Consider the following 11,217-nt stretch of genomic DNA (forward strand, 5'->3'; position numbering starts at 1 on the left):
CTGGTGGCAAGTCATACACACGCACATATTGAATAAATTCACCAGCATGCGACATGCGTACCTTTGCCGTCGTTCCATTCGCATAATGGAAGATTAAATCCTCCGAATTGAATGTCAGAGCATGGAGCATCGCTTCCTCTGATTTGAACTTCATGAAGACTCCCCTTTCCTCACCAATGCGATAAACAGCTTCCATTTCAGCCGGATCCGCGTCGAGTGCTTTGGCGAAATTTACTATCTCTCCGATGTTTGGTTTGGCATCACAATGGCTGAAGCTAAACTTGTTTTTTACTTCACACATCTTTCACCGTAGCAACAAAAGGCACCGAACTGCTAGCAACGAACAAAGAGCAACTATATAATAGCGAGTCTCGAAAATAGGCTATCGTGTGGTTCACAACGAAATAAAAAATCGACTGCTGCTGTAGATAGCTGTGGGACAACTGCATACATCTAGATAAAATTGATAAATAGCAGATTATTAGCGATGGGCCCAATTTTAGATCCATAGGCCAACATTAGAGCCATTTCCGCTATGTGTATTATTCTTCTCCTTTTTTTTTCTTTGATTTGTTTTCCGTCGATCTTATTTTCCGTGCTGAGCACCAATGCTACCGACGCCAGGGAGGCAGCTCCCATACTTGGCCCTACACTCTGAAAAATCTTCACGTCCGATTGACGTGAAAACATAGGTGGTTTTCGTCCACCCTATTTTTCACGTAACTTTTACCGGAATTGCACATAGCCGATCAAAATTCAGCTTCAATTATCTACGTGATTAGTCAGGTAAATAAGGCCTGATTTTCACGTACTGCTTACGTGAAATCAGGGTTAAAACTACTGGACATATGGTGACTTTTACGTGACATTCCGTTTTGGTTAAAATGCTTTTCATGTAGTTTGTACGTGATTTTTGAATGAGAATAATGGGAAGTATATATAGAAGCAGCCAATATTATGCAATTTTATCGGGAAGATATAAATTTCACGTGTTTGTTTAGATTAATACTTATATCTACTCATAAAATTATAAAATATTGACTAATTCATTATTATAAGGTAGAAACTTGTATGAGTTTTTTTTTAACACCTGTTTGCATGATGTCACCGTCTGAATTTATAAAACTAGAAAAAGGTTACATATAATCATAAATAAATTAATGTAAAAGAATCTAATTACCGTTAAACATTTGCAGCAAGCGCTGAGGAATTTCGAATCTTTGAGGAGTTCTTCCACAACGCTCGGTGACGCCATATTGATTTTTTTTGCGTACCTGAAAATCACGCAAATCTCGTTTCACGGAAATATCGAAGTCCCAAACACACAAACACAAATACACTGAATCTGTTTACGTGAATATACGGTCAATTTCACCAACATTTTTAGTGGACATGACGTGTAATGCAGGTCAAAGTTATTAACGTCACGTAACATTTGAGATTTTCTAAATACAGATCAGGTACGTGATATTTCACGTAAATCGAACGTGAAGATTTTTTAGAGTGTACCTATCGACCCATCAACTCATGAACCGGGGACCAACGGCTTTACTTCCCTTTCGAAGGAAGGTATGATCAGAGATGTTATGCCTCAGAACATCCCGGCGGCGCCGACTGGGATTGAACCCAGGCCTGCTGGGGTGAGAGGTAATCACGCTTACCACTACACAACCGGCGCCGCTTCATGTACTATTCTTCGTAAGTGTAAAAAAATACTTTTTAGTGACTTACTTGAAAATAGTTACCTAGCACACTGAAAAGTGACATGCTACCAGTCCCGTCCACGTCCCAGTGAGAACCCGAGCTGACCACCAGTTCCCACTTGACACACTCTACCTTACAATGGTGAATCGAGCACCAACTCGCTCACTATTCGTTATCGTTACGAGGTCGAATTTTCAAACCCTAGGTAGTGGTGATAATAGGAAAAACAAAACTCTTGAACTATTGTACCAACTGATTCGAATGTATTTGATTTGTGATTCGGAAAAAAAAGTTAGCCTTCTAAAGGTACACTTAACATATAGTTTAACCAAACTTAGCGAAACAACTACACAGTGTTCTTAAAGAGTGCTTCAGAAGGCCATAACTATACCTTCTGTCCAAGACCAAAAAGCGTATGTTGAAAACGAAAACGTGTGGGAGAGTCTATGATGTTGATGATGCAAAAGATTCTCGCACACACCAGGATCAGTCCGGAGTAAAACACAGGTTAAAACAGAGTTACAGTTAGGACACAATAGGGGAGTGGTCAGCAGGATCCGAAACTGCGCTTACTTCTTGGACTTTTTGCTTTTGTGATGGTGCGAGCTGCTGTCCTTACTTTCGTCCCGCGAACGCTTATGACTACTGCTGCTGCTGCTACTCTTGTGTTTGTCGTTGCTGCTCTTGTGTTTGTCGTTGCTACTGTTGTGCTTACTGCTGCTTCCACCGCTGCTACGGTGCTTATCCTTGTGTCGGTCACTGTGTTTATCCTTGTGGTTCTTATCGCGGCTGCTACTCTTCGACGAGCTGATTGTGAGAAAGGGAACGAAACGGGGAAATTGTTGAGTGGGCTTTTTACTTTAAACAATCAAGATGATTTTGAAATCTTTATAAGTATAAAATATGGTTCGGAGAGCTTGGAAGCGCAGAAAAAAGCAAATCACCTGTGACCGTCTGGCCGCTTCTTTTTGATCGAGGATGATTCCTGCATACCTCGATCACGTCTGAAGACGGCATGCGTATGGCATGAGTGAATGAATTATGCATAGTGTTAGCAAGTGATGATTGTCAAGCATTTAAAGGGGTCTGCTGAGCAGCAGTAGTAAGCTTACCTATTATGGGAACGCTTCTTGGCCGGTTGTCGATCATCAACGAAGCCATCCTTGTCTCGATTCCGATCCTCTTCGGCAGCCTCCCTCTCCAGATCTGACCAATCCTTGCCTGATTCTTCATCCGAACCTAGATCTGCGATCAATGGACAAGTTTACGACGATCAGTATTCATAGTTTTACAAGCGTAGTTTACACAATGCTCTTACCATCCTCGGTAACGGTATCGTCGTCCTCGGAAGCCTCCGAGTAGTCTTCCGAGTCAGATTCCTCTTCATCATCGTCATCCGTGGGTTCGTACGCATCGTCCTCTTCGTCTTCGGTTTCGTCGTTGGGTTCGCCTTCTCCGTCCGATTCCGGATCCAGGAACGTCCAGCCACCATTGTCGAAGAAGCCGTCCGGATCGTCTGTGATGGTTTTCATGATCTTGGCCCAGTTCAGCGATTGGATACCCTCCGAATAGCGGATGTCACACGAGCTGGACGGGAGAAGCAAAATGAAGCGATTTAATTCAAGATAACGCACATAAGCAAAGCGTAGCATACTCACTTCAACCATTCCTTGACGTGGTCCAGCATGTTCATCGGGATCGCATTCACCATCGCAATCTTCTGAGCGTAGTTCTTGAACACAAACACCATATCGAAGTTCCGCAGGTGGAACTGGACACGCTCAAAGTGCACCAGTTCGACATCCTCCAGCGGAATGACAAATGGTGGCCACTCGGTCAGATTGACCAGCGAGCCGGAAGTCGGTTGCAATAATACTGTACTGCGGAACGGGGCACCCGGGAAACCCAGATCCCGGAAGGGTGTATCGAACTCGATCTGCTGCTTGGTCATGGCTTCCACCTTTTCGCAGAAGCTCTTGAACGCCGTTTTCAACTTGTGCCGAAGTTCACGTTCGGCCTGTTCCGCCGCCAAGTCGTCACGATCATGCATGTGCTGGTGCTTGCCCAGATCGGTCGTGATCTCACCGACTTCGGTGTAGAACTGAACATCCAGATGCTTCTTTTTGCCGAACAGAATCGCATGCCTCAGGTGGAAGTGCAACAGGATGATCATTTCGCCGTCGCAAGGCTGAAAGAAGGAGCTCTTGATGTTGTTGTACAGGATGTCCACCTTGTCGCCACGAACGGATGTGTAGCGGAATCCGTTGGCATGCGCTTCCAACGAACCAGTCATACGTTTGCTGACAATGTTGGGTCGGATGTAGAGATCCTTGAGTTTCGGATTACCCTTGTTCTGCGAGAGGACCAGCGTGTCCTGTTTGACCAAATCTTCCTTTTCACGTTCTTCCTGTTCGCGCGTTTTAAACCGTTTCTGCACTTCCTTGATCAACCGGAATGCGGTGTTCAAGTTGGACGACGGGGCAGCGATCTCACCGGGTTCCTTCGTGTTAGTCGAACGGTAGGTTCTAAAATTTAAATTGAGTTTCAGAGAACAGTTTTGATCAGATCAAACTATATGAAGTAGTAGTGACTTACACTTCTTTGACGAAAGTTGCATCCGGATTGGGATACATGCCACCTTCATTGCGACCCATCGTAGCTCCCGGATGGAAGAAATTGATACGCAAATAGGTGTAGTCGCCTTCTACCGACTGGGAGATGTTCTTGATGGTGGAGATGTGGAACGGAACCGGAACTCCGAAGATTGGCATGATGACGGTTTCGTATTTGCGATCTGGAACCGACGCAAACAATCTTAGCACAGGTCTCGTCAACTCAGAATCAATGGTAACTTACCAACAAACAGTTTCAACTCCTTCACTTCCGGCTCCCGAGGCATCTGGTTGACTCCCTTGTAGGAAATGGTCGACTTCCGAACCTTCTCCGTTTCTTTACCGCCTCCCTGCTTCGCTAGACGTTCCTTGGCCTTCTCGTTGAGAGCGATGGCCAGCTCCCTCTGATGCAGTTTACGCTTCTCCTCGGAGTTCTGCTCGTTTCGCAACTTGCTTTCCAGCACCGTCGAACGCTTGCCACTGCGGCCCAACATTTCCGGACGCTTCTCCGTTTTCTCTTCCTCCTCCTCATCCTCTTCTTCGTCATCCTTCAAGAAAATACCAATGTTCTTTATCTTCTTCTTGGACTGGGTCAGCACACTCGCCGGAGGTTCACTATTGACCAGCACCGTATCCCCGACGAACAGTGCATAGACCTTCGCCTCCTTGTCGGATGCTTCCTTGTTCTCCAATCCGGACAGACCCACATTCAAACTGAAAACCATGCCCTTCTTCAACACAGCCGCACATTTTGGCCCGATAATCATCGAATTCTCCCGGAACTCCAACCCGATGGCAAAGCCAAACGTCTTAGTCAGCTTATCCACCAGCTTGGGTTCCTCCTTCTTGGCATAATCCATTCCGAAGTCAAAAACCTCCGAAAGCTTCTTGCCCGGAATCATCACCTTCAAAAGTTCCTCTTCCAGATTAAGCAGAAAAGTGTAGTGCTTTTGAATCGTTTCCGTCGGATTGACCAGCAACGTTCGGACGACATTGGAGCAGTAGGACTTGTAACGCGCACCCAGAGCACAGATGATCGATCCGAAGTGCAAATAGTTCTTGTCGCTGAATGCACTGAACTTCAAGCTGTAATTGCCACCCGACTGGATAATCGCCGGGTAGCACATGTCCAGTTGGTTGGTATCCACACCGGAGACGTACTTTTTGTCCGTCAGTGCCTGCTCGACACCCTCCGACAGTTTGGCGTGTTTCACTTTCTGAAAGAATCAAACAATTTCATAATTTACGGAACAAGTACACCCCTAAAAGCACGACGTTCGACCAACCTTATCAGCATCGATAATCTCCATGATGTGATCCTTGAGGTACTTGTTGAATACGTCTACCGTAACCAGGCAGGCCTTCTTGATGGTGATAACCTCGGAGTCCTCCTTGGAGCACATGATGTACCCGATTGGAACGCTGATGTCCACCGAGTCGAAGCTCTTGTCCTTGATGAAGGCTCGCCACGATTCACAGAATTCACCCGGGAAGTTATCCTTGGAAAAGACTCCCAACGTTTTGCCATCCTTGGATCCCTTGATCGCCTCCAGCAGCTTTTCAAAGTTGGCCTTGTCTTTGTCGTTCTGCGGAACCAGTGGGATATGCGAGTGTAAAGGGGTGTTTAAAATGTGAAACTAATGTCGTTTTCGGTTTTGCGGTGTAAAACCGGTGTATTTTGTGTAAGTGTCATTGTTAGCACACATTTTGTTTGAAAACAAGGGTGCATCTGATATCCACACCATATAAATTATTCTCTGTGTAAAACGAAAACGACATAAGCACATGACCACACATGACAGTAAATTTTAATTACAAACGAAAATCAAGCTGAACAATGCATTAGGTCCTAAGTAACATTAACAGATTCTCTTCGCCGACTGTTTCTTTACATCCTCGCGGCCATGTTAAGGCATTCCCAGCTATTTTCAGCACCCACATCGACGCTATTATCTAGCTTATAATACGACAAACACGACAAGGAATGGTTCTATACCTAAGTTATTAACGAAAGAGAAAGTCGATGAAGAGAATCGATCTATGTGACTTAGAACCTAAATATTAGTGTTATCTTCGTCCAGCATCCTAGATGCAACGATGCATAGAGTTGCATCCCATCATTACTGGCAACACTGCGCATCTGATCTCCAGCGTAAAACTCATCATCATTCCTGACAAAACCTGATAGCTCGCGTCACTTTTCAATCGGTCCTATCTACATTGAACGATTCTCTTTATCGACTTTCTCTTGACCATGTTAAGATATTTCCGGATGGATATTTTCAACACAGTTTGATGGACAAAGCAACAATCTTGCATCTAATACGACAAAGAGTACAGGAAACGTTTAAATAGCCGAGTTATTTACGACTGAGAGAGTCGCTGAAGAGTATCGATCAATGTATATTGGTCTATTTGAAAAGTTGAGCGAGATAGGTACATCAAAAACGCTTTCCTTCCCATTCAAGAAAAAAAATACCCCTCACCTTATCTCGAACCAACAGCTTCACCGACGGAATGCCCTCCTCGCCGTCCTTCTCGATCTGCTTCAAAAAGTCGATCTTCTTCTTGCTGGTTAGGAAAAAGATGGACTTTTCGCACAGCAGCGTAATCGTATCGGTCAGCTCGTATCCCAGCAGCCAGGTCTGCAGCGAGGTGGATTTGCTGTAAATGGTTTCCTCATCTACGCCGACCGCCGTCAGAATGCAATCCACCTTCTGCAACGAATCATCGTGGGAAAACTCCGGTTCCTGTAAACCAATTATAGAGGTTAGATGCTGGCTCCGATCCGTACGAGTCGAAAGAAAATCAGCGGATTCAAATAACCACAAACTCCATCACTCACCTTCCAGTTGGCGTAGAGGCGTTTTATTCGTCGGTAGAAGGAATCCTTATCGAGCACGATATTCGACATTTTCGGGGCCGATCAACTATCGCATCCAACGGTATTCGATGCGGGGACACTTCCGGTTGCTCTCCGGCACAAAATTCCAGCACTAGGGTTTACAAATGGGGCCGAAAAATCTCACAGAATGAACTGCGCTGCAACGAGCAAAGCGGCTTTCCGCAAACAAAATAACAATATGGCGGCGCAGCGGCGACAATCGCAATGAAGCCGAAGTAAAAAGCACGCGAAGCGGTTGAAGGAGCGAGCAAGATCATTTCAGCGGATCGTTTTATTTGCAAAGCAAACGACGGTGGTGTGAGCGAGAAAGAATTGTACTTTTGACGCGCGAAAAAACGTACTTTTGGCAGCTTCACGCTGTCAGTCGACTCAGCCCCAGGTGGTAATTTTTTTAAACGCGCACAGAGAAAAAAAATTACCCTAAATTTAAGTTCTTTTTACTTAATTTTGAGTTTTGCATCCCATACACGCTTAGTTCAGTTCACCCATAAATAGGTAGTTGATTCACCTATATTTGGGTTTCTGATACAATACCTATAATATGGGTGAATGATACTGATAAAAATCAGTAGAATTCACTCACATTATGAGTAAAGTAACTTTACCTAAATATGGGTAATTGCACTTTACTCATATTTGGATGGAAAAACAAACACTGTCAAAACCGTGTTGCTTCCAGCATTGGTTGTGTATTTCTGCTGCTGCCGTTCGTGCACGGTAAGAAATAAGTACCCAACGGCCAGTTCACTTTTACCTACTTTTGACTAGTTTGTCTCATTTTCTCCTTCTAATGTTGTCAAAAAAGAAGGAGCAAAACCACCCAACAGGGGTAGTAAAGTGTGGGAACCCAACGTTGGGTATAATCATATTTACCTACTGTTGGGTACAACTAACTTACTTTTGGTTAAAAAGCTAGTGGAAAATTCCATACGAACTGCACACAAGTAAATGAAAATTACTTTGACCCGCTTTACCTACTTTTGGGTTCCTGCACTATAGTGCCGAGATGAGTGAAAAGAACTTAATTTTGGGTACTTTTTTTCTAACCGTGTGTGTTGCTCCCATCTGCGAAACTGTAACCCGGCTCAGAATCACATTATTGGTAAGTATTTTGGAAGATACTTTCCCTTTGTTTTCACAGCCGAAGAAACTGTCTCCATCCGACGATGATATGGACGAACAGGAGGAATAAGATGAGGATGAGGGCATTGAGCTGAGGAACCTTCTCGGCCGGCAAAAGTCAGAGCGAAAAGGATGAAATTATGAATGATGCCACTACCCTTGCTGAAAGTATTCACGACGACTACACAGAAAGAAAAATCGTTGCTAGAATTAAAAAATCCATTGGTAGAATTAAAAGTTTGCATTGGTTCTTTTTGGTAGAAAGCGGTTAGCTTTCAAAACAAAAGTCAGCCAATTGTTAAATCAAAAGTTGGCCGCTCACTACATTTAAAAGCTAAAACTTTCAAAATAAATTGTATTACTGTCAAATTAAAAGCACTGCAGTGATGGCATTAAAATTGGGTTCTTTTCAATTCAAAACAAAGTTTTGATTTGAAAATATGATATAGTTTAAACAATAAGTAACATTTTGGATAGGAAAAACAGAATTTTAAAATTAAAAGTACACATTTTCACCATAATAACATCTTGTATTCATTTTAAATTCTAAATAATATTTAATTTGGGGTTTGAAAATTAGTAAAAACTTCAAAAAATATATTTGTTTATTACTAATTTTCTTTAAAACTAATTAAGCGTTATGCAACGAGATTCATGGAGCGACACAGATAGATATTCCGGCAAGTGAAGGTCGATACGAGGAACACATAATCCGGACACTGGCAAGACAAGCTTGGTATTGTTTTACATTTCGTAATCCGATGAATCCAGCACTGACCCTAATAAAAATTGTATGGTTAATTTGCTTAACGACGTGTTCTGGGTATCATCCAAACCATTTGTGGAATAGTTCAATGATTTGGGTTATCGTTCGTTTATGGTTATTTTTTATTAGGGGAGCGCTACAGACGTATTAAATCCTATGCCACAACATCAGAATGTACCAACTGGTGACGGATTCTTGTTATTATGGTTGACGTCGTCCTGGTTGATATAAAAAAGAATCTAAAAATACAATAAAATAACAATGTAAATAATGTACTTACCATTTGGAACTTGATTTGGAATGCCAATTCCAAGCGGGTCTCTACGTAGCAGCAAATAATTTCGGAATATCCAACGAAGAAAAGTTCAAAGTCTGGTATCCCACAAAATAATCATGACTCTTTTTGTAACTTCTGATTTGGATGTCATGTTCAAAGCGGCCAGATTAGCAGAAAAGGCGGCATATGAGACGTCAGTGCAGCCAGTAAAACATCGCTGAAGGGATATTTTTGACAATTGTACAACTTTTGTTTTAAAAATTTGTACTTTTAAAGCCACGAGTCAAAAGTAAAAGAAAAACTTTCAATTTAAAAAGGTTACTTTTATTTTTAATATTTTTGCTGTTATAACTACTATTTTTGGGAAACTTTTAATTTGAAAATGCATTATTTTTATTAATACAATTTTTGTTGTTTGTGTGTAGCGTTGTGGCGCAAATTCTATTCCTGCAAAAGCTGGATCTATTCAAGTATCAGTACATTGACCTCGATTGATTGGGGACGAGATTGCATTTGATTTAAATAAAAGTTGATGCAATTTATTTTGTATTTTTATTAATTCAATAAATCAGTGCCAACATTTCAAAGGGGCGTAATTACCGTTGTAAACAATGGCTTTAGCCGTCAATTTCTCGCAAATAAAAGCTCACTCCTCCAAATTAACAATGCTAGCTGGTAGAGGAAACATTCCTCTATCTGCTGGAGTAATTAATTTTCATGAGTGAGCTTTTATTTGCGAGAAATCGACGGCTAAAGCCATTGTTTACAAATACAATTACGCCCCTTTGAAATGTTGACACTGAAATGTTCAAAAGCATAAATAAAAAAAAAATCACCCAAAATTGGGCTAAATTCACCCCAAGTCAATTTCCCATACAAAGGTAAACATTACCTACATTATCCGCAAAATACATGTACCCAAATATGGGTATGTCGACTTTACTCATAAAATGGGTATGCGCACTTTTTCGCGATTATGGGTATTCTTCACACATATTTGGGTGAACCGAACTAAGCGTGTAGTTTTCCCATTTAAGAGTAGGTTCAGTTTTGGCGAGAACATGACTTCATCAATAAACTTTATTTATAAATATTTTAACATAACTGTAAAGGCCCAAGCGCAATGACAGCGGTAGCGGAATGGCAACGGCAGCGGAAAAGCCCGATCTGAGTAAGCCAACTTGTCGGATTGAAAACTTGTTGGAACCAAATCGACTTCGATTAGGCATCTTGATGTCATTTGTGACAACTGTCAAACTTTCCGTTTCCGTTCCGCTTCCGTCCACATTGCGTTTGGGCCTTAATATAACTTTAAATTTACTTTAACATAAATTTAATTTACCTTGAACTTAAGCCTAAATTTAAATTCTGGATCCGGCATTGGTTATCGGTTGGGATATGGCATCGGGATTCCATATCGGGATCTGTCTTCGAACCTACACAGAAAAAAAAAGTTGTTGAATATTACATCCAAACTGCTGCTACGATGTACATTGATTTTGCGAACAAAATTACATCCATTGATGTAATATTGTATCTGCTTTTTGCTATTACATCATTATTTCATACATCAGCTTGAATTACGTTGATCGATATTACATTTTTTTTTTGCTGTGTAGAGGATCACAATTCTGTTAGAATTTGTAATTATTTTTCAAAATTTATCCGCTGGTGAAATCCGGCTGCGTTAAGCATCCTTACTGATGCAACGCATCAATAAGGATGTTTACCTCAGCCGGATTCCTCCAGCGGATCAATTTTGGAAAATTATTACACTTAAATTAAGATAAATGGGTTTTCGCGAAACATCGTGTAGGGTGTTAACGGGTTC

At 42.0% G+C, this 11,217-nt stretch overlaps 2 protein-coding genes across 2 annotated transcripts in view; one reads left to right on the forward strand and one right to left on the reverse strand.

Annotated features, from left to right (window-relative positions):
* Positions 1 to 11,217, forward strand: part of Uev1A (Ubiquitin-conjugating enzyme variant 1A) — a 142,044-nt gene that overhangs the window by 110,626 nt on the left and 20,201 nt on the right. The window lies entirely within an intron of this gene.
* dre4 (SPT16 homolog, facilitates chromatin remodeling subunit dre4) lies at positions 1,946 to 7,409 on the reverse strand. The gene is made up of 9 exons (XM_065217955.1): positions 7,162 to 7,409; positions 6,803 to 7,066; positions 5,603 to 5,902; positions 4,561 to 5,533; positions 4,300 to 4,498; positions 3,363 to 4,229; positions 3,023 to 3,291; positions 2,817 to 2,949; positions 1,946 to 2,511 (listed from the first exon to the last, which is right to left on the reverse strand). Exons 1-9 carry the CDS (start codon positions 7,228 to 7,230, stop codon positions 2,274 to 2,276), a joined length of 3,312 nt encoding a protein of 1,103 aa, XP_065074027.1. The 5' UTR covers positions 7,231 to 7,409; the 3' UTR covers positions 1,946 to 2,273.

Source organism: Ochlerotatus camptorhynchus, unplaced genomic scaffold, assembly GCF_037179485.1.
Source record: "Ochlerotatus camptorhynchus isolate MF236.1 unplaced genomic scaffold, CSIRO-AGI_Acam_v1.1 ptg000082l, whole genome shotgun sequence".
NCBI classification, from domain to species: domain Eukaryota; kingdom Metazoa; phylum Arthropoda; class Insecta; order Diptera; family Culicidae; genus Ochlerotatus; species Ochlerotatus camptorhynchus.

What these genes read in the sequence shown, in the direction of transcription:
- dre4 (XM_065217955.1), bottom strand. Translation starts at nt 7,230, where the DNA reads ATGTCGAATATCGTGCTCGATAAGGATTCCTTCTACCGACGAATAAAA. An exon ending in AGCTGTTGGTTCGAGATAAG is followed by an intron (nt 5,903 to 6,802) that starts GTGAGGGGTATT and finishes CTGGTTCCGCAG; the next exon opens with AACGACAAAGACAAGGCCAA. An exon ending in AAGAAGCGTTCCCATAATAG is followed by an intron (nt 2,512 to 2,816) that starts GTAAGCTTACTA and finishes TCTCACAATCAG; the next exon opens with CTCGTCGAAGAGTAGCAGCC.